Here is a 21,728-nt window from a genome sequence, read left to right as displayed (position 1 = left end):
AAGGCAATGAATGCATGAGGTAAGGTTTAGCAGGCTTTACCTTAAGTGACACCCTTCCGCAACCCCTCACTCGCCAGGGTATCTAGATCGAAGATGCCTGGTGTCTTACGTGCCTTACGTCTTAACAATAACAATGGCTTGTTGTGTAGCTCAGAACACAACATGTAGGATGCAATGCGTGAGGTGTAGGTATGTTTGAATCTGATAATTGTGCAGGTGACATATGGGACGGCTATGAGCCGCTCTAGCTTGTGCATCAAGTGCCGGACTCCGATATCGTTCCTCTGATCCTATGGAAGGTAGGTACGGGGTACGGTAGATGGGCAATATACGGATAGTACCTATATACCTTACCTTCCATTACTTTACCTCAAGGTTAGGGCGGGGTGGGATGTGCCATGCTTTCCACCTAGGTAGGTTAAGTATCTTATCGATTACGCGCTTAGGTACTTACCTACCTTGAGGTGCGTGCAGAGCACCTAGGTACCTTAGTCACCCCGCTGCCAGCCTCCGATAGATAAGGTACATATTGAAAGGTAAGGTAGGTAAGGCAGCCAAGCAAGTAAGGTACCTTCTGCTCCAGTAGAGCTTTCTGGTCCACCGTGACTGCGGCACCAGTGCACCTTGCGCCCACGCCGCCTCGGCCAAGGGCTGTCCACCCGCAAAATACATGTCGCCGTCGCGCATTCCACCGTCGCATCCGTTGCATGTGCTGGAATTTTAGCCTCATTCACCACCCGCCGCTGAGCCATCTCTCAAACGCCTATCTTATTGCTTTTCTTCCACGTCTGTTCCAGCCTGTGACGTACCCTGCGCTTGCAATCGCACACGAACGCGGACAACAACGAACTGCGCAACCTGCTATTCTCCGACACACCCTCTCGCTCCCTTCTATATTCTACGCGCCGGTCGCGCATATCATTCATCGTCACTCAGCATCATGGGGAAGCGCAAAAGTTCGAGCAAACCTCAAGGCCCGAAAAAGGTTCGTTTGCTTCCTCCGCTTGAGGGCTGGTGCAGGTTGCTTGTATGCTGGCGACGCAGTTATTGACGCCAACTCACAGAGAGAGGTTCTTCCCTCCAAGTTCACGTGCCTCTTCTGCAACCACGAAGACTCCGTCGCTGTAAAGCTGGATAAGAAAGCGGGTGTTGGTTCGTTGGACTGCAGAGTATGCGGTCAGATGTTCCAGTGTAGTATCAATTGTGAGGCTCTATTCTTGCAACTGCTTTCGTCTCCCCCTTCCCAACTGCTAAACCCCTGTTAGACCTTTCGGCCGCCGTGGACGTTTATGGAGAGTGGGTGGACGCTGCAGGTAAGTACATGTTTAATACCTTAATCGCTGTTGCAATCGCCTTGAGAACATGCATTTGACACATGTCCGCAGATGCTGTTGCCAAGGAAGCAGGACCCGTCGGCGGAAGCAATCACAAGACCTCGAGCGCTCGGCGCCCCCCCACGAGCCGGCCAGTAGACGATGACGACGACGATAGGAGATACGGGGGTGAGGGTATCGACATGGATGATGATGAATACTAGATGAACTAGCAACCTCTTGAACGTACACGAGGAGGTGCATTGTCAATGAATGCAGCCTAAGGTCTGCAACACACGGGGACAAGGACAGTAGTGCAGAAGAAACCCAAGCCGGAGACCAATGCCATATAAAGTTGGCTTTCAGGATATACAGCCACACTCAAACAGTGTAGAACCTGTCCCCAAAATCGCCGAGGCCGGGGATGATGTAGCTATCACAGCCCATTAGTATGACAGAGGCTTCTTGGCATCGCAGGATGCGAACTTACTTCTTTTCGTCCAGACCCTAGAGCAAAACAATTATTAGACTGTGTGATCCGAGGTGAGCTGGGGCCGGCTTGTACATACCTGGTCGACAAATGCCGTGACAACTCTCAATTTGGGGAACTTTGCGGTAAAGTTCTGGATACCCTCAGGGCTCGCAATGAGGTTCAGGAACAGAATGCGGTCCTCGGGAACACCACGAGCCTTGAGGACCTGGACTGCCATGATGGCGGAACCACCAGTGGCAAACATGGGATCCAAAAGAAGAACCCAGCGCTGGGCGATATCCTCTGGCAGCTTGTCGTAGAATAGCTTCGGCTGAGCAGTCTCCTCATCGCGCTGGATCAAAATCTTGCCGATTCTGACAGAGCGGCAGCAGTCGCGTAAACCTTGCTCCATGGCCTCGCCGGCACGCATGATGGATACGCCGCAGATCTTGCCTTGGAACATAAGCCCAGAGTAAGTCCGACCAATGGGTGTTGTCACGTCATGCTCAACGGTAGGCAAATGGTTCAGACCTTCCTCCACGAGCAGGCGAATGATGCGGTTGGAGTAGAAAATGAAGTCACCGCGCTCCGTGTTCTTGTCTCGAATGATGCTGCCGGAGATCAGTAAGCCAAAGGTACCACTCAAAGAGGTGTTTCTTTAGTCACGTCTCTGCGTAGGGCCGGTGCCTCATTATATTCTACTGGGTGTTACGAGGGGTAGGATGAACACTAGGAAGCTTACGTGAGAAGGGCGATAAGTTGAGGCGTCTGGGACAAGACAACAACGTTGTCTAACTTGATTTCAGTCGAGACAGTGGCCGTGGGCTTCTGACTTTCTGAACGATACAACGGACCGACACACTGAGTAGGTCCGCTGCCGCTGGCGGACTTTGAATCTTGAGTTGCCATTTCTGAAGAAAAGTGACTGCGGTATTTGACCAAGATTTACTTGAGCGAAAGGCTGGCGATAGGATGGTAAGGAGGAATGCAAGTGAGGTACCGGTACCGGACGAAGTGGGAGGGGTTCGCAATGGATTTTGTCCAAGGATGGCTTGGCTGGGATCTTGAGAGTAGAAGGAGGAGGTAGGTAAGACGGGCTCTGGGGTTTGGAAAATCCAGAAACTACCTTAAGGTAGGAAGATGAAAATAGGGCAGCGGGCCAGGAAAGCCTCCAATGGATCGATATAAAGTACCTTTTGGCCAGGTCTTCGCGGGAAGCCACAAGGGTTTAAGGGGGTGAACGAAACGAGTGTGCCAGGAGACACAATGGAGCTCGCCGTTCCCCGTTGCTCAAATCAGATACCTACCTACCTTAAGGTAAGTCAGGGTAGATTGCCTAGGTATACCTCGTGTCGAGGAAGGTAACGAAGCGAAGTGGCCCTATGAGAAAACAAAAGCGTCACAACTTGTGGGTAAGGTAGGTGATAATAGGCGGGTAACCATAAACGTGGGAAATACCGATTTGGCCAGTAACCATACTTTTGCGTTAAGGTATGTGTCGAGGCACTTCAAGGCACTGGAGCTGATGCTCATAGGCATCGGGCTCACAATACTTAACCAGCGATAAGGGTCGTGCGGGGCTGGTTTGTGATGTGAGGGGTCATAACTGATCCAATTCATTCGCACATGCAATGCCTTATTACCCCCTTACTTGCAGAGCCCTGGCACGCCTGGGTTGACGGAGTCTCACCCCACCAACCTACCAACAAGCATGGGACACTATTTAGGTACCTAGGCAATAGGTAAATAGGTAGGTACCGAAGGCGAATCAGCCACCTGCCGCAAGCAGACATCTATCCCACAAGACAATAAGCGTATCTACTCGATAACCGGGGGGTGCACATCTTCCATTGGGATGACCAGGCAGGCAGGGCCAGGTATCCTGTGGTGCTTTCCAATTGGTACTGGTAACTCAAGGCAGGTACCTACCCTACGTCCGGTCATGACAAAAAAGACCCGTCCGGCGGGAGCGACGCTGGGCGGCGCGGCAGCCACAGCACGGCAGGAAACTTGTGCCCGGGCGGAGGACAAACAGACTCAATACCCGCATCCGTCCTTACTATTGGACCTGAGGTAAGGTAATGTGCGATGCGCCATACCTTGCCGTGCTTGCCACGCTTCTCTTTCTTCTCTCCATTATCCAGCTGCCAGTAAACGACTTCAAGCGCTGTTCCGCCTGAATGAATTAAACCATTCATCAAAACCTCTCATGTTTGGGATTCGACTTTGACGGGTGCCTCTTCTCCTGTGAATGTGTGAGGTTGTCTTGCAAAGTCCCCCGGTCTCTACTCTTTCCATCCTCCGCAATGCCTGCCGGCTGTCACCTTGACTAAGGCCAGGCAGGGCAGAGTCGCAAGCCAGCAGGACGTGCCTCGCCGCGAACCTGCGCGCCTCACCTCACTCAGCTATAGCCCTTCTCGATCCCCTTAGAAACAATAACCACCCACGCTATTCTTGACCAGCGCCGCCTGCGTCGCTGTCTCCGTCCAAGTAATCACTGGACTCATCGTTCCGCCCATCGTCCGCCATACCGAATTCTCCCGTCGTTGTCAGTAATCACCGCGTATCGCCAATAACCATCTTTCACTTCATTGGAAACCTGCACCGTGGCTATCAGAAGCCTGTCTGCGTTGGCCACGACACAACATGGCTACCAGGGACGGGCCGAGCGTCCCGCGCAAAAAGTCAACAACTTACGGCAAGACATCGCGAAAACGACCTATTCATGCGTTTCTCGACCTGTCAAATGCTTCGCGACGCGCCGGCAATGCTACACAATCAACCGAGGCCTCTTCAGCGCCTGCCGACCAGCTCTACGATCTTTACGACCCACCATCCGATGACCCTTTGCGCCTTGCACTTTCTCGGCAAGTTGTGCCACCTGTTGACGCGCCCGTAATCCAGCCGGATGGTTCAAACAAAACGAAGAAGAGGAAGGTGGCTGTTGCGCCTATGGCCAAAGCTGATCGCAAGGTCGAAATCAAACCACCTGTCATCGCTCCGCCAGCGGGATTACCCTCTCACACCCGCCGAGCGAAATCGCCCTTCAACACAAGCGCATCCAGTTCTTTTTGCGCCGTCAAACAGGACCCTCTGCCGCAAGGGCTCGATAGACCCAAGATACTGACGCAAGCCGAACCACGCAGGAGCGCTCCTCGTGCTCAAGCCGAGGTTGACGTTCCTCGCAGGACCGAGTCCAACTTGCATACACGACAGGCATTCTCACAATCTTCTGAAGCGCGGGTAGTGGGAAAGCCAAGCTCCACCATTACGAGACCACAAGTGACGAAGCCGAAAATGCTATCTAAGCCGAAGCGTATCCGTCTCATCGATCAGTTGGCGGCGCAAACCGAAGACAGCTCGGACTCGGACTCCGAAATATCAGATTCATCGCAGCACTCTAGGACGGGAACGACCGATGCTTCTCCTTTCACTCCGGTGAAGCCTATTGACATGACGCCGAAACCATCGATACGGCCCAAGGTGCTCTCGAGCACTAGAAAGCTGAGATCGACGTACGGAGAGCAGCGGACGCTGAAGACAGATGAGTCAGGGGGAGACAGCCTAGGCAGCCAAATCGGAGTTGACGGCACCCAGCATGATCTGAGTCCGCCCCCAACCATGTCGAAGCTTGCGTCCTTTGCGTTTGAAGAAGAAGAGATCGAGGAAGACGACTCTGCTAGAGGCGGTGGCATCATTGATATCCACGCGCTCAGGCAAGCCGGTGCCAATCACCGTTTTGCAGACAGCATGGCCGATTTGCTTGACAGAGTCGGCACGCCCCAGCCGCCCAGATCACAGACAGCGCGCTCGAGGCGCAACGCTCTATTGGAGCTGGCGAGTAAGCTGCGGGACAAGACGTTTGTCCGTCAATTTCGCGACCAGGGTGCGAAGGACGCCTTATTTCACGCTCTCGGACAGGAAGAGGACTTCGTCAGCGGCTTCGTCCTCCTGTCTGTTGTTCTGGTTCTATTCACATCGTATTCGGTGCCTCATCTCGTACCTCAGCTACAGAGCGAAGGTATTGCGCAACTGGCTTCGACAATGTTCAACATCGACGAAGACATAGTCAGTATTGCAGCGCAAAGGAAATCTAACTTATCTAGGAACGCACAGTCATCCCTTTCTGCATTGAAATCTACGATACAGCACCTGGATCTATGGAGGGGCTCTCCGCCCACCGTGCTGTCGCCCAGGACGGTTGCTTTGAAAGCCATATCCGTACTCTGCAAGGACGGTGACAGTACAGCGACACGTCACATCCTCTCTAGCTTGACAGATCAGTTATTTGGGTTCGCCGAGACAGGCTGGCAACATTGTAGAGCTCATGGGATGGAGGGAACAGACGCCGGCCTAGCGCTTTCGCTCCTCGAAGGCTACTCGATTGCAGCAATGGAATCCGACGCCGGCCCTCGATGGACAAAGCGATATCTTCCCATCTTCGCAGATGTTCTCACAACAGCCATGGCTCGACCTCTGCAAGAATTCGGCGATTTCGAGTCGACAGCATTGAAATTGGCACTGAACACAACGAATAACAACCCCGTTGCTGCAAGCGCCTTTAGTAGAGGAGATCTTTTCCGCGAGCTAACAGAGGCCAGCGTTGCGGGATTTGAGCTCCTGGAGCAGTCTGTCCACAAAGGGGCCTTTTCCAAGGATGTCTACGAGACACTCATGCTGCTACTAGGCGTCATGATCAATACATCCGAGCACTCTCCGTCAGCCCGGCACTCTGTGGATGCGTGGCAAGGGCAGGACGGCTCAACCTTGGACAGGCTGATAGAAGTCTACCTGGACAATCGCGATTCGGCTGGTACAGTGAGTTTCCAGGGGTCAGGGCGAACTGCACAGATATGGCTAGGCTAATATGGTTGTATAGGCTGATTCAGTCGAGAAGACCTCGGTTGCCGTAGCTCACGGTTACTTGGCGATACTGTTAGGCTACTTGTCGTTGGGTAGCCAAGTACGCCGGCGGCTGGAGGAAAAGAGTCATGGAAGAGGCACCAAGTACTTGCTCGATTCCATTCAGGAGTTTATGGCTTTGCACCAAAAGTTGGACACGGATGAGTTGACGACGAGCTTGCAAAACCTCGTTAACGAGCTGAGGCAGAGGCATAAGGCCTCTAGTCGGTAGCGAGTTACAATCAGCACTTACTGGGGGATGATACACTTAGGTGCAAGGAAGTGGCTACAAAGTCAAAACAGGTAGCATTCTCAGCCACGCTTGCCGCCATTACCAGCAAAGTCTTTCAAGAAGAGACGGTGGCAATCCGGCTTGGGGAGTCTAAAGAGCACTCTTTGACAGACTGGCGCGGCGGTGAAGACCGGTGGATAGGCAGGCAACCAGGTGTCCTAGCAGCATGGTTTGCGAGGAACCAGACGCTTCCGTTGCCCCTTGTTGGGTACTTTAGAAGAATTCTCATCATATAACCTTCGATTGGATGATGGAAATGACTGAGTCTAGCTGGATCCAGCTCATCTTACCACAAATCATTGCTCAAATTTTCTAAAACAGGGTCTGAATTCAATTCCTATTAGAACCCTTCCGTTGTAAGGCAGCCCCCATACCGGAGATAGCCATGACGCAACTCACTGATACATATCTAGTAGGCTATAGGCGTTAAAAGATAGGGTACGGATATCTGATGTCTTCGGCCGTGGAATTCTCCAGGTTGAGAAGGTTTTTGCAGCACAACCTTCGGGGGAAGGTGTTGAGGTAGTCCAAATCTATACACGCTGTGGTGAAGGATATTGGAGGCATCTTTCTTACCTTGTACAAGAAGAAACAAATACAAGCGAGGGGCGGCCAATTTATAAAAATGGCAATCTACAGTAACCCGGACTATACGGTCTTGCATACCTAAGCGACGATATCGCAGTGGGGATTCTTCTCTGGGCTGGCTTCGTGAGTTCCTTACCTTTTTCATCAAGGTAAGCAGGCCCCTTAGCCTTAGCATGGGTCCACTGCCAAGTCCGGGCCAGAGCTGGTAAGTGACCTGAGCACGGAGCAATGTGTCAGTACTAGCCTGTAGTAGCAGAAGCCCGCCTCTCCTAAGACATGTGCATGTGCCTGCGTTGTATCCCGCTCTCTGTTGCTGGGTTCCATACTTGCATACGCCATGCCGCCGCTCCATTCCCCCCTCCATCAATCTCTCCATCAACATCCATTACTACCGCCGCTTTTTGCTACACCTTCACGCTGCAACATCAATCCTGTGCTTTCGACTGCTCTATCCTTCCTACCTGCTTCGACAACAACTTTCTCCTCGCTCCTCATCTCATGCAGCCATTCACTGCCTAAGGCAATACCAGTCTTCGATAAATAAAGGGCAGCATCTTACGTGCCCGCATTACACAGCAGAGGCACTACAGCAACAGTCAAGTCTCTACTACGACACTACCTCCTTTCAGCGTTCTCCCTACGAACTTCTTGAATCCAGCATTAGTGCGGGCATTTCCCTCCCCAGCACAGGGCTCTAGCGACAATCCCTTCCTTTCGTTCGCCCCGTCTCCTACTCATCAGTCATATAAATGCCGGCGCCAAAGAACAGAAAGGTGGCCATCGTTGGCAGTCGTTCCGTCGGTCCGTTCTCTCCCCCATGACAGACTGGCCAGACTATCCCCGTCTGCATTAATTATGGCACATGTCTCGTTTTGGAAAGCAGCATCCATAGACTAACATACTCACTTCACAAGGCAAATCATCGTTGGCGGTCCAATTCGTAGACGGCCACTTCGTTGATAGTTATTACCCTACCATCGAGAACACCTTCAGCAAAACAATTCGCTATAAGGGACAAGAATTTGCGACAGAAATTGTCGATACTGCAGGACAGGTACGTCATCCCTTAATTGTCGCTTTAAGTGACCAGTAGACGAAACGACGGGTTGCACTCAGCAGAACAAGTTGGAAGCGCCATGCAGGGTTTCAGGAACGCGGGAAAGGACAAGTGCCTCGACTGACGGACAGAAAATTGTAGGATGAATACAGTATTTTGAACTCGAAACATTTCATTGGCATCCACGGCTACATGCTAGTGTACTCGGTGTCGTCTCTACCGTCTTTTGAGATGGTGCAAGTAATCCGCGAGAAGATTCTGAATCACTTGGTACTTACACCCTATTGCGGATTGAGCAAGCAAGAGCGACGTACTGACTGGAACTATAAAAGGGTACTGAATCAGTCCCTATAGTCATCGTCGGTAACAAGAGCGATCTCCGTCCCGAGCAACGACAAGTCAGCGCAGAGGAAGGCAAGAGAGTAGCAGAGAAGATTCAATGCGGTTGGACGGAGGCCAGCGCACGATACAACGAGAATGTCGGGAAGGCCTTTGATATCTTGATTGCCGAGATTGAGAAGGCCCAAAATCCGGGCGAGACTGCAGAGGGAGGCAAATGCATTCTTATGTAGGAGTTTATAGAGACCACCAGATCAACTACACTTATACGCAGACCCAAATCAGCCTTAGAAGGGCACCCGACCCGACTGGTGCTGACATTCTGGGATGGTGAATGGGTAGCTACTGGAGAATTGGTACAGAGGTGTCTGGTTCGAGTGGCGGTTTTTGAGGTTGCTAAGAGTGCGCAAAGACATTGAATCACGCCGGTGAAGTACTTGGGTAGGTAATGCTCTCCGAAGGACGGCTGATGGTCATTCAATAAGGCACCTCTTAGCAACCTGCTTTCTCGGGTGCTACGGGTACCATGCGGGTGTTCGAGTCGAAGTACAGGGGGGAGCCAACAGAGAAGTATCCGTATGGAAAAGGATCAGGACAATATACTTACTTGCGATAATGATGGTAATAATCACTTACGAAGTACTAATCATACCTCACTTGACATATTTACTACCTGATGTGACACTGGCAGCTTGGGTGGGAGGATGGAGCCTACCTTGTTTTATGCACCTTATTCTTCCTATAATTCAGGCGCCGACTGTGCCTTGACCATTTGCTGGTTGGGCGCGCAATTTGGACCTGTGGACCCCCCGATCTTACATCAGCTAGGTAGGAAATCAACTCGTGGAGTCCCGTCCGGTCTGGTCGCTCTCGCTGCCTCTGGAACTGTCTAATGCGACATGCTACTACTAATTCCTCCCATGCCTCATATACCTATCCTCTAACAGCCTTGTCTGCCCGTCGGCTTTATGAGAATATTGAAAGCAGCAAAGCCAGGAACCTTTTTTCTCTCGCAGTACATACATTGATAAGCACCTCCCACTTGGGCCCCTCGGAGAACCCTGCACTAGGAATCTACCATTTTTGTGCCCTCATTCGTGCAGCATCTCAAGTCAAGCGTCGAACACTAGGTATACAACAATGCGTTGAGGCAAACAAGCTTTCACTGGATCCTCTTAGTTGATCAATCAAAGTGCCCATTCACCGGAATAGCAAGCGTTCGTATGTGTTGCATCGCACTGGCCTTTGTATTGCCGTCATTCCACTTGTCTCATTCCAACTTCATCTCATACAGCTCGCCTCCGACTCCATAGGATATCCACCTGGCTAGCCTGGCCCAGCTGAGGTCTGTTACCATGGAGCAAAACATGATCTGTCCCTTTTGTGCGAAGGCTGGTGGAGGAGAGCTCGAGATATTGCTAGTAAGTGTGGTTCTATTCAAATGTCTCTACAGTCTACTGACTACACACCAGCACATGGAGACTTTCCACCCCGAAGAAGACAATTCTCACTCTTTCGCACCCGCAACTGGGACGCCGCGAGAGCAGTATGCCGACTGTCCAATCGAGGGATGCAGTGAAAGCATTCCTTTGGCAGAAATCGACTATCACATGGACCTTCACCTAGAAGAGGACCGCCAAGTTGCTGAGAACCCTAATTCCCAAGCCGTCATCCAATCTCGGCGACCCAATACTTCAACTGTCGCCGCCGCCTCTAGTAGCCACCGCGAATCCGCTGCCGAAGGTCAGAATGCGAACGTTGAGCAATGGGGAAAACTGCTGTCGCTCGCAGCAAAGTCGAAAGGCAAGGATGGAGAGAAACGACTCGGAGTACAGAAATTCCTCCTGGTTTGTTTGGCACAGAATTCCGACTGATCCTCCTTAGAAAGCAGAGTTGGGGAAATATGCGCATGAACAGCAGATGCCAGACTGGCTCGTGTCTCTTCTTCATAAAGGCGGCGAAGTCAAGAGCGACGGTGAGTGCCCTGCCGCGGCGTGGTCGGGCGACACTGACGCAGGTAGGGGTGATTTCTGTTCTCGAGCAGCTCTTGAGCCAGAGCAAGTCCACTGAATATGCCTACTTGTGCGACCCGGCCGTGCAGCATGTATCAAAGCTCAAGAAAGAAGGTATCGTAGTCGCCAAAACTCATTGGTAAAAGCTGATGCTCAATCACATCTAGGAGGGTTTTGCGGCTATCGCAATATTCAAATGATGATTTCTTACATCATTGGCGCCAATGCCCCTGGCGTTGATCGTTTTCAGGGCCGACTGCCTACTATATTCGAGATCCAGGAACTCATCGAGAGAGCCTGGGACCTCGGTATCAATTCCCAGGGGCGAGTTGAAACCGGTGGCATCATGGGGACTCGCAAGTATATTGGTACTCCAGAGGTAAGACGGGGACCAACCGGCAATATCATTGAACTTTTGGCCTAACTTCTAGGGCTCCTAGGCCCAAGCACTCTTCGTTGGCCTTCAAATTCCGTGGGTGTATTTGTATTGAAACCCATGTAAGAAAATGGCTAACGTTGAGGCAGATGCACTGCTCAGGGGTTCAGAGACCAGGAACAAGGAAAGTCTGAGGCCAAGCTGATGATGGCCGTCGAGCAGTACTTCAAGCAGGGAGCGCATCGCCAAGGCTCAAAAGTAACCTGCACGTCACTTCCGCCTATATACTTTCAGCATGCCGGTAAGTCATTGTTCTCGTCACGCGAAAGAAGACAGTCTGCTAAGAGGAATATCACGTCTAGGCCATTCATTGACAATCGTTGGCTTCGAGAAACAAAAGCATGGCACTGCTAATCTGCTCGTCTTTGACCCCGTATTTCGCGATCCACCCGCGCTTGCCCGGCTTATTGGCCAAACTTTTAAGCATAAATCAGCAGATGAATCTCTCAAGCTATATCGCCGGGGCGCCAAGTACCTTCGACGATACCGCGAGTTCGAAATCCTGAGGTAGGTCCGAGCACAGAGATCCTCCTGGACCGGGCTGACCATATCACAGACTTGATAGCCGAATCGCTGTGACCTCGACAGCGCACAGTAGCTCTTGAATTGAGAATCGGTTCAAGAGCTATCAAGTCGATCTGGCCCGACCGTGTGCGTCTCATCTATGGCGGTCACTCGGTTCGCTGTTGAGCGAACCAGTCCTGCAACTTCGCGAGAGCAAGACCGCGGTGAGAGATCTTATTTTTGGCCGCCTTGTCCATCTCGGCGTAGCTTGATGACTCATTAGCGAGGCAAATATCTGCCAACACTCGATGATAGACTTACGTCTGGCCATTGTACTCGAAAATAGCATCCCACCCTTGATGTGGTTAGCAACAACACACTAGAAAGATTACACAACGGTGTGCCAAAGTCCTGCTTACCAAAGTCAACTGGGCCTCGAGGCGGCACGATCTTGCCCTAGTTAAAACGTTGGCAAAGGTTCAGGAACGAATCACAATGTTTGTTGCTTACTCTAGTCCGTCCCTGGAAGAGGAGAGGTTCGCTTCCAGGACCGGGCGAGTAGGCAAACGTGCACACGGCATCGGCGGATTTATCCTCATAGGCTACTAGTAGATTGTTTAGGCCTTGGTGGCCGATGGATTCCATGAACCATTTTCTGGGTGAGAACGGTTAGTCATCGAAGACAGTGCGAGGCGGGTAGACAGGAATGCGTGTCGGCCCCAACATAACCTACATATAAGGGCCTGGGAGATCACCGAGAGCCTTAAAGCAGAGGCAAGTGTCTTCAACCAGGACAGGCCCTTGGATCTAGAAGATGATCAAACGGAACGAATTAACATGCCAAGGATTACACTCTTGGTATTTCTGAAATACCGCTACTCACAGTCTCGGCAGCCTTGCGACATTTGGCTAGGGTGACTTCCTCAACTGTGCCTTGAACTTCCTCGAGGTCAACAGCGTGGCTTTGTACCGTGATTGCTGGTTCCAGGATGGCCTTGACCTCCCGCAACTTGTTGGCATTGCCAGTGATGAATTTGACTGTCGGTGGGGTGGCCATGATGAAGAGATGGGAAAGGCTAAAGATCCGGTCCAGTGAAGAAGTGCTGTTGGGAGAGTAGGCTATGTGCGAGGTGTTCCACAATGGATTTGACGTACAACTATTATCGTTCGTGTTATGTATGTAAGAGAGTCATCGTGCCCCCATCGAACACTTTGCTTCAATGCCGGAGAATGTGATAACGCTCTGTTGCATTATCCACTTTACTAACATCGTCTAGTTGCATATATCATCGTCTGATGTCCTAGGCATAGGAGAAGACTTGCGCGTGATGGGCCCAATTATAAGAATTGTTGCGAAGCAGACCCTTGCGTAGGAACCAAACCTTGCATAGAGACAACGCCTAAAGGTATTTTGGATACGAACATGTCTATGTAGCTCCTTTTCCCATGTAGCATGGTCAGCACTTTCACAAGTAGTGCGATTAGGAAGATCTCTTTACCCTGGCACCTCCCCGCGACGGACTTGATTTCCCAACGAGACCAAGCTCGCAGTCATTTTCCCCGATGCGTCGTCACTCCGTCGTCCTCATCCACCTCGTCATGACGAGTGATCCTTCTTCCATTGCTCAAGCCATGCCTCAACCCTCGAAATGTTGGTCTCCATTTCATCGGATGTGTTGCTTGTAAGCTCCACAACTATCTCCTCATCGAAGGCCTCCCTGGCTTCTTGCAGCAATACCTCCATGATTTCCGAGTCTAGATTTTCCTGGAGTTTGGTCTCGGGATATTTCCTGAATGGAGCCAACCCAGTCGTGTTAGCTCTCGTCATCATCCTTACTGACGACCTTGCTGCCACTCGTTTGCGAAGACGAAGAGGAAGAGGCGGAGGGGGGAAGAGTAGACGAAGAACAACATGGGACCACACGGGACTCCCTTACCTTGCTGCTAGACGATCATAGAGTGTGGTCGAATCCACACGCAGCACAACAACGAGGTCAATCCAACTTTTGGGGAACAAGTCGCAGGCGTGCCAGTCAATAATGTAGCCCCCATCCTGAACGTCTCCCTCGATGGCATCGAGCAACTGGACCCCAGATTCATCAGTACAGCGAACACTTAAGCAACAGAGATACTGAGTGTGAGGATTTTCGCAATGGTGGAATTCAGTTCCCATAAATGAATGTCACAGAACGACAAACCTTGTCCTCGTCAACAATCCAACTCTGAAACTCGTCATCCCAGCCCTCATGGCACTCCCGATCTTTGACAACTTGGTTAACCGAGAGGTGCTTGAGGCCTGTACGCCTGGCGAGCTCTTCGCAGTGCGTCGTCTTGCCCACGCCTGGCGTACCAGTGACAATGATGTTTGGTGACGTTCTCATGTCGATGAAAAGTTTCGTTTTGATGTTTGAATTGAGCGAATAAGGATAGTGCTGGTTTCAGGCTGACTATAGTTAAGTCGAGTACCGCTGGGAGGGAGGTAGAAAAGGATAGAGAACGAAACGGGATGCGAAAAGCTTCGTTTATTGCATTGCATGTAAGTGAGTCCAATGAGGGCCACTTAAGGTAGCATAAATGCCCGCTATGAATTACAGCGCTCTGACAGCAACTTATGGATAGGGTTGGCGTGTGTGTGACGGTCACGTGCGGGGCGCCAACCTGCCGCCCGCAATCAAAGCATCTATCTACGGCTTCCAGCTCCCAGGTTGGGAATATGTTGTTCGCGTTGTCAACGCAGATGAGATGATATGTACTCAAATTGTGCGTTCAAGAGTCTCTGAGCACTGAATCGTTGAGGGGTGGGAGGAGAAATAAGCACTTGGAAATAACGTATTGGCAATATTGCGGAGCCTTATCCCGCCTCTGCCACTTGAATGCTTGCTACGTGAACAGGAAACAGATTGGGCGCTCCTTTTACAGGGCCTGAGCCGCCGTTCCCCCCAAGCTTTCGATCATGGATAGGCTGGGCGAGTGTGTTGTTGCACAGGTCTTTCCAAACCCCTATCTTCTCCACTTCCTCTTAATCACTCAATCGGCAACATCCACGACGAGACTGGACGCCATCACAACTATTGCTTCTTTCTACATTATCCATGCGACAACCTGACGTAGTAAATCCCCAGGCATAGCTCCCTAAAGAAGCTACCGACACACCACCGCCCATTTCTGGCCACCGCTCACTTAATAGTCGTCATCATTTCAGTGGTCATTTTTGGGTAGAAACCAGCGAGCAGAACAAGGACAGGACACTCTACAGGGCAGGCTCTATTGCCTACCTGTCTACTTATCAAGACAGACAAGGTCATCTTCTAATATCGTTTGGCTGTACACGGTTATGCGGCCACGTCTTCCTCATCAACCTCAGCGAGGTCGCCGTTAGGCTCGAAGTCGTCCTCGGGGTCGTACTCGAGCTTCTCTTGCTGAGCAATTGCTTGAGCAGACACAATCTCAGCAAGACGTTTCAGTCGTGGGGTTTGAAGCCCTATTCATGTATTGTTAGTGAGGCCAGACCAGGTACGACTCTTGTTGCAGTTCACATACATGAAGGAGTATAAGTCTCTAGAGCGGTGATGACTCTGGGTTCGGCGATCTCGTACGGTCCACTATCGTCCATGTCGACAGCTTGGAGCAGCAGTACGTCACTCTTTTCCGTGACTCTGGAGGCAACAGCCTTCATGATCTCGCCGTTGATGGGCTGCTCATAGTCTGCGACCAAGTACTGGTTTAGGAGCTTTTGAATCTGGTTGGGCGACAGCCTGTGGAGGAACATTTTGTTAGCAACTTCCACACAGCCTTGTCGAATATGAAGCGGAATTCAACTCACATCCAGCAGATATCCTGAATAATCTCAATATCATTCAGGGTTGCCTTCTTCAATTGAAGAAGCTTCGTTGCTTGCTGTAGAAAGGATTAGCTTTGCTTGATTAGGCCGTGTTTTGGGCGCATTACCATTAAGTGCTCTAACTGCAGAGTGCCCTCGGGCATATCGTGACTCTTACACCACTCCTCGATACGCGTGATGTTGTAGTTGATCTGAAGACCACGCTTCCAGGAGAGGAAGTTGCGTCTCATCAGGAGGTCGTTGAAGGCGGTGACGCCAACGAGACGAAGTAGTTCAGTGATGGTCTGCGTAATGATAGAGTCTTCGAGGTAGTAGGCTTTCATGGCGCGGAACACGCTGTTGAGTAAGCTAAGCAGGTTGTCCATGCTGTAGGCGGGAGTCGAGTTGGACTGAAGAAGTTTGCCAAGGAAACGACTGCTTTCGTTGGTGACAAAGCCCGGAAGCGACTGAGACTCAATGATGGCGGGGATGATCATCTTCTGCAGCTTCTTCTTCAAGACCTTCATCCAGGTGTGGTAGATATTGAACTCCAAACTCTCCAAGTCGTGCTTGACAATTTCCAGAAGACGATCGTACTCATAGTTATCCGTCTTCTGCGCTTCGTACCAGTCTTCTGCAAGGAAAACGAACGACAACATTTCATGCACGTTGGAGAGCCAGAAGGCCCCCGGGTTGATGGCCTCATCGCCGTCATGCTGCATGACTTCCTGCTGAATCGACTGCATGACATTGGCGAGGAACCGCTCTGACTCCTTGACAAAGCCATTGTTCCACATCTCGGAGGTAACCAAGTTGATGAGATAAGAGGGGAAAAGAACCTCCTTGTCAGACGGTGGTGGATTAGTGTTGGGCGAAGGAATCTTGAGGTTACGGATGAGACCCATGGTGACCTCCTCGTTCAGTCCATCTTCGTCAGCCAAGAGCGTCTCGAGCTCGAGCTCGATGTTATCGACGCCAGGCATGAAGCCTGTGCCCTGCAGGTTCTGTCTGTGGGCAGTGCTGGTGATGGCCATCGAAACGGGACGGGGATTGTAAGCAGCGCTGAAGCGGTCCACAGCTGTGCTGGGTTCGGCACCAGCACTCCTCCTCTTTGGTTTCTTGGAGGACACAAGATTGATGAGGCCAGGCGCTGCCGACGGCGGCGCCTGAACAGCCCCGTTGGCAAGCTCGCCGTTGGTCGGGGCTAGCCTTCTTGCCAGTTCCAGCTGATCTTGCAGTTCGGCGAGCTGCTGGCGCAGTGAAAGCTTCTCGCTCTCGATCTGTGCACTCTGTTGACGAACAGTGTCTAGCTCTGTGCTCGTAGAGCGCAGAGATTCTCTTAGCTCCCGCTCTTCCTCCTGCATTCTCTTAATATTGGACGTTGATTCCTCGAAGCTCTGCTGGAGCTTCTTCATCTCGTCCTCCATTGCCTGCAGCCTTGCAACTGCAATGCTACCCTGGTTAGCCTCGGTCTGGAGCTCTTTCGTCCGAGCCTCCAAGGCATTGTGGCGGTTCTTCCACGCCTTGATTTGACCCTCATAATTCTCCACCTGTGACGACAAGTTCTTGTTCTGTGCCTTCATGGTGCCGAGAGATTGAGTCAGCTCGACGACCTTGTTTTCGAGCTTGTACGAGATCTGCTTCAGATCACGGGCTTCCTCCCGAGTCTTCTTGTAATCTCGACGGGCGAGTTTACCACGCCACAGGCTTTGGATAAGAGTGACCTTCTTCCTGTATTGCCTCCAAGCCAAGACCTGTCGTCGAGACCGCCACACACGCTGAATGAGCATAGCCGCATTACCTACGCGGGTCTCCATGATTTCTTTTCGTCGAAGGTAACCTTTGGCCGCCGCTTGCGCCAGGACGACATCGTTCCTGATGCGTATGTACTCCTTTCTTTGCCGTTGACCACGCCAAACCCGCTGTATTGTTGTTGCGGCTTTGACGGTGCGGAGCTCCTGGACTTGGTTCCGGGCGTTGTAGGCTCGCACTGCGGACTGAAAAGTCACGATGGCTTTGCGGGCCTCGAGGTAGCGACGGCGGTAGAACTTAGCACGGAGGTTCTTCTGAATGAGAATGGCGCAATCGTTGAGACGGTTTGTACGTAGGTTCTCGAGGAAGGCGAGCATGCCGGCGCGGAAAAAGATCTTGGTGAGGCCCAGCTGGTACTTGTCGGAACCTTTGCCAGAGCTGGTGCCAAGTGCCTTGGTAAGGATAGCGTTGGCCATTTCTCGAATCTCTGACGCCCACAGGTCCGAGTTGATAAGCATGTAGTAGCGCAGGGCAAATTCCTCGTATGTCCATCGAGTGGGGTAACCAGCGCAACTTATGCGAACAGTCTCGAGAACACCACAGGCCCGCAACTGACTGAGGACCATGGGGCCCTCAAACTTCCACGCCTCCTTCGCCTCGTTAGGCTTGATGCAACGAATGTAGTGAACGTCTGTGTTGTTGATGGTGTTCATGAGCTCGATGAGCGAAGAACGGAAGATACCTCCCAACGTCGGCTTTCTGTTGACAGCCACGCCGATCTTCCTACCAGCGGCGGGCTTCACTGAGCTCGATGAAGCGGAGGCGACGTCCTTTTCACGGACGGCAGAAGCTGCATCCAAAACATCGCGAAGGAACTTATTCGTCGAGGCACGGAGGACCGCCATATGCTCATCAGGCACGGTGTCCCGATTCTTTTCGATGAAACCCTCAGATTCGTAGGTGACATCCACAGCATAGTGGCACACAGTGAAAGCGGACTTGCCGAATCTAGGCTTTTTGTAGAACTTGTGCTTGTCGGTGCCGTAGTTGTGGTGCAGTTTCGTGACAAACTGCTCGTCGGAGCCCATGGGAAGACGGGACTCTTCATCCAGCAGGGAAAGGATACCGAGCTTGCCTTCGATAAGATCAATGGCTGGTTGATTGTCGGAAAACTCGATGAAAGTCCAGTCGATCTTTTCCCTTAGATACTCCTCTTGCTCCAGCTTAAAAACGTGTTGGTTGAATTCTTGCTGTAGCTTCTCGTTGGCGTAGTTAATGCAGAATTGCTCGAAAGAGTTCTTGGCGAAGTGTTCAAAGCCGTAAATATCAAGCACTCCGATGAATGAGATTACGCGATTCAAGACTTCTTCAGTTGCCAGACTGTGGTTGATGATGTCGACGAGCCAGTCGAAAAGGCTGGAGTAGATGAACTTCGCTACCGAATCACGGACGACAATGGCTTGAGCCTGCGTCAAGTTTGACGTAATCTTTTCGCCTCTGGTCACCAGCTGCTTTTTGACGATCCACTTGGCAAACTCAGTTCCGTTGACACCCAGAATTGATGAAGCCAATTCAAGTGAGGGCTCTGTCGGCGCGAGGACACTATCATTGCGTGAGGCTCCAATCTTGATGTTGCCGAGGTGCAGCAGACCAGACAGGAGTTTGAAGATCTCCGATTGTTGTGCGTCGGTGACACCGATTGTCCGCAGAGACGCCTTTGTGGCCTCGAACTCGGCCTTATCATCCACGCCATCGATCGTTGGGCAGTTACCCTGGTTGAGATACTCAAACTCCTCAATGGGCAGCAGATGCAGATCCTGACGCTCCTTGTCTGAGGCACCAGCAACAAGCTGGTAGAAAATGTGGTAATTGCGCTCCTTCAGGGGTTGGAAGACAAGTCTGGATCGCTCGAGGAGGTAGGTGCGAATTTTAGCACCAATGATGTTGGTTTTGTCGTCGAACATAATCTCTATGTATTTACCAAATCGTGACGAGTTATCGTTGCGCGTTGTCTTTGCGTTTCCGAAGGCCTCCATGATGGGATTCGTAGCCAAGATCTGTTCTTCTGTTTCGCTCATAGCTTCGGCGCCTTTTTTGGACCGCGTTCCCGGGTTGTCAGGGGATTCTCTGGTTGCGAAGTATCGCATAATGTACTTGGCGCTGACCGTTTTTCCAGCACCGGACTCTCCCGAGACGACAACAGTCTGGTTCTTTCCGCTTCGCACCATATCACTGCAAACCGTTAGCCAGTATTCTGTGACTACCGTCATGACATAGCGCGAGAACAGGTTGCCCTACATGAAAGCTTCTTCTGCAATGGCGAACAAGTGCGGTGCTTGCGTTGCTCTCTGCTTGCCAGCATAGACCTGAACCATGCCTGGGACGTAGAGCGAGTCTACTCTCGCGAAAGGGTTCGCCGCGATCAGGACGATTCCACTGTATGTGTAAATTTCCTTCTGGGCATATCGAAGGCGGATGGCTTGCAAGACTAGAGGCACGCAGAGTCAGCTATGGCATCGCTAGAGTATCAATTCAAGGGAAGTACTGTACCTGCAGGCTCGTTGAGATGGGACAAATTCGTCAAGTCGTCGCTGGCCTCGAGCATGGTCGGATTCATCAGGGGAGGCAGGGATGAATCGCCTTTCTGGAGGGCCTCGGCGGTGACCTCAACCGTCTTCTCCTATCTGGTCGTCAATACGCGTTTGTAGGCCTGGCCAGGGCATTAGAGAGACCGTACCTCGCCATTGTCCAGCTTGAAAACAAGCTTAACCTTTGAGCCATCTTGAGTCTTGTTGACAACCTCGGACGCGACCCAGCCCTCTGTAGCATCAGGCTGCCACGCCCGCGTTCCGACATCGTAGTTCTCTGACATTGTGACAGCTTCGAAGGTGATCGATGGACTAAGTACCGGAGATGGCGATGGAGGAGAACTAGTATTCCCGGGAAGATTGGCGGATGGGATTCGGTAGGTCTAGGGCTGGGAGCTCGGAGCAATTCGTGAGATTCATGGGCAAGCGAGTGGGCAAGAGTTGCGAGAGAGATTGGTTATGGTAATTGCCAGAGGCAAAAACCGTTGGCCTGTCTTGTGTGTGGGACTCGCTACTATCGCTGTCTCGATCGTAGTCGTCGTCGTCGTCGTCTGCTTCGCGTTGGTCGTCGAGGTAGGGGATGAGAAGATGGAGGAGAAGGAGACGAGGTAGATGGAAGGTGGCTTTGGAGATGAAGGGCAGGCCAGCCTAGATTTGGTACCAACCTTATGGGTACGGTTTGTATGGGGCCTTTGTAAGAGATGATTGATGAAGGATGGGAGGTAACAAGAGAGACAAGAGAATGAGAGTGCACGCTACGCAATGTTCAATGAACGACCAGCGGGATTATCTCCAAGAATTTGACAATTCGGGATAGATTGCACGCAGATGTAAAGGCGAAGGATAGGACATGAAAGGGGCGGGTAGATCAATGGCAGCTGAAGAAAGGAGGACGGCCGTACCTGGTGTGAACAACAGAACTGGACAACTTTTTGAGATTCTAACGGACGTGGAGGCGGACGTGGACAGGGGCACCAGGTAAAAACGCCAGGTGCGAGAGAGCTGGGCTTGGCCAGTTGGAGGGACGAGCGCCCTGAGGTGAGGTGAGGTTTCTGGCCGCTGCAAATGTAGGTACCTACCTTAGGTACGTGGGTACCTGAGGTAGGCAGTGGCAGTAAGGTGTCTTAGTGTACTAAGCCAAGTTACCTTAGGACAGTGTCTGAAGCGGTATCTTGTGTCCACCTTATTACGAGGATTCCCGTGTTCCATTGGTATCCGTGGTACCTTGCCTTAGGTAATGCAGCGCGGGTCTAAAGATAGTGTCTTTCGGGGTACTAGACGCGTCCAGATAGCGGAGGGGAACAGACTTCAACAGTGCCAGGCAGGGTAGAGACACTGCTATTGGTTTGAGGCAAGGCGAGGCAAGTCAATCTCAATTCAAGTCGCCCCGGAATTAACTATATTACTACTTCACGGCCGAAGAGAAGATCGTCCTGAATGGTCGGACCAATCTTGGAGGGCGACAATAGGTATGAGCCAGTCAGACTAACTACGGAGACTCGAATCCACCTATGCTCAAACTGTTGTCTTTCAACCTCGAATTCTCTATTGTGGGTTTCCTTTGACGTCTTCGCCGGGCGGACGGGAAGGGGATGGTCCGGCCGCCGTAGGTCAGCAGCTAAACCATTCTGTCTTGGTGGCATCCGTGAGGTA

At 51.7% G+C, this 21,728-nt stretch overlaps 8 protein-coding genes across 8 annotated transcripts; 4 read left to right on the top strand and 4 right to left on the bottom strand.

The window, feature by feature from the left end:
• Nucleotides 1-940: 940 nt before the first annotated feature.
• CABS01_12271 (uncharacterized protein) lies at nt 941-1,537 on the top strand (the record flags this gene model as incomplete). The annotated part of the gene is made up of 4 exons (XM_060545625.1): nt 941-985; nt 1,065-1,203; nt 1,266-1,313; nt 1,386-1,537. 4 exons carry the CDS (start codon nt 941-943, stop codon nt 1,535-1,537), a joined length of 384 nt encoding a protein of 127 aa, XP_060396798.1.
• A 157-nt stretch (nt 1,538-1,694) lies between these two features.
• CABS01_12270 (uracil phosphoribosyltransferase) lies at nt 1,695-2,694 on the bottom strand (the record flags this gene model as incomplete). The annotated part of the gene is made up of 3 exons (XM_060545624.1): nt 1,695-1,774; nt 1,879-2,396; nt 2,528-2,694. 3 exons carry the CDS (start codon nt 2,692-2,694, stop codon nt 1,695-1,697), a joined length of 765 nt encoding a protein of 254 aa, XP_060396797.1.
• A 1,737-nt stretch (nt 2,695-4,431) lies between these two features.
• Nucleotides 4,432-6,919, top strand: CABS01_12269 (uncharacterized protein; the record flags this gene model as incomplete). The annotated part of the gene is made up of 3 exons (XM_060545623.1): nt 4,432-5,853; nt 5,935-6,603; nt 6,665-6,919. 3 exons carry the CDS (start codon nt 4,432-4,434, stop codon nt 6,917-6,919), a joined length of 2,346 nt encoding a protein of 781 aa, XP_060396796.1.
• A 1,397-nt stretch (nt 6,920-8,316) lies between these two features.
• Nucleotides 8,317-9,196, top strand: CABS01_12268 (Ras family protein; the record flags this gene model as incomplete). Its single annotated transcript, XM_060545622.1, has 4 exons — nt 8,317-8,368; nt 8,482-8,621; nt 8,766-8,894; nt 8,957-9,196. 4 exons carry the CDS (start codon nt 8,317-8,319, stop codon nt 9,194-9,196), a joined length of 561 nt encoding a protein of 186 aa, XP_060396795.1.
• A 1,122-nt stretch (nt 9,197-10,318) lies between these two features.
• CABS01_12267 (peptidase family C78) lies at nt 10,319-12,016 on the top strand (the record flags this gene model as incomplete). Its single annotated transcript, XM_060545621.1, has 9 exons — nt 10,319-10,384; nt 10,436-10,792; nt 10,848-10,938; nt 10,985-11,089; nt 11,143-11,354; nt 11,416-11,447; nt 11,501-11,652; nt 11,714-11,918; nt 11,968-12,016. 9 exons carry the CDS (start codon nt 10,319-10,321, stop codon nt 12,014-12,016), a joined length of 1,269 nt encoding a protein of 422 aa, XP_060396794.1.
• Nucleotides 12,017-12,082: 66 nt separating this feature from the next.
• On the bottom strand, nt 12,083-12,972 carry CABS01_12266 (Ham1 family protein; the record flags this gene model as incomplete). Its single annotated transcript, XM_060545620.1, has 6 exons — nt 12,083-12,182; nt 12,237-12,270; nt 12,335-12,371; nt 12,426-12,570; nt 12,649-12,722; nt 12,799-12,972. The coding sequence occupies 6 exons, from the start codon at nt 12,970-12,972 to the stop codon at nt 12,083-12,085; spliced, it is 564 nt and encodes a 187-aa protein (XP_060396793.1).
• A 540-nt stretch (nt 12,973-13,512) lies between these two features.
• CABS01_12265 (POS9-activating factor FAP7) lies at nt 13,513-14,296 on the bottom strand (the record flags this gene model as incomplete). Its single annotated transcript, XM_060545619.1, has 3 exons — nt 13,513-13,705; nt 13,853-13,998; nt 14,114-14,296. The coding sequence occupies 3 exons, from the start codon at nt 14,294-14,296 to the stop codon at nt 13,513-13,515; spliced, it is 522 nt and encodes a 173-aa protein (XP_060396792.1).
• Nucleotides 14,297-15,247: 951 nt separating this feature from the next.
• On the bottom strand, nt 15,248-20,359 carry CABS01_12264 (uncharacterized protein; the record flags this gene model as incomplete). Its single annotated transcript, XM_060545618.1, has 7 exons — nt 15,248-15,396; nt 15,456-15,670; nt 15,739-15,812; nt 15,864-19,719; nt 19,786-19,975; nt 20,038-20,167; nt 20,225-20,359. 7 exons carry the CDS (start codon nt 20,357-20,359, stop codon nt 15,248-15,250), a joined length of 4,749 nt encoding a protein of 1,582 aa, XP_060396791.1.
• Between the last annotated feature and the right edge of the window lie 1,369 nt (nt 20,360-21,728).

This window comes from Colletotrichum abscissum, assembly GCF_030869225.1.
Source record: "Colletotrichum abscissum strain IMI 504890 chromosome Unknown Scaffold_36.1, whole genome shotgun sequence".
Classification (NCBI taxonomy): domain Eukaryota; kingdom Fungi; phylum Ascomycota; class Sordariomycetes; order Glomerellales; family Glomerellaceae; genus Colletotrichum; species Colletotrichum abscissum.
The sequence above is the reverse complement of the archived record's forward strand: the minus strand, read 5'-3'. Positions and strand labels throughout refer to the sequence as shown.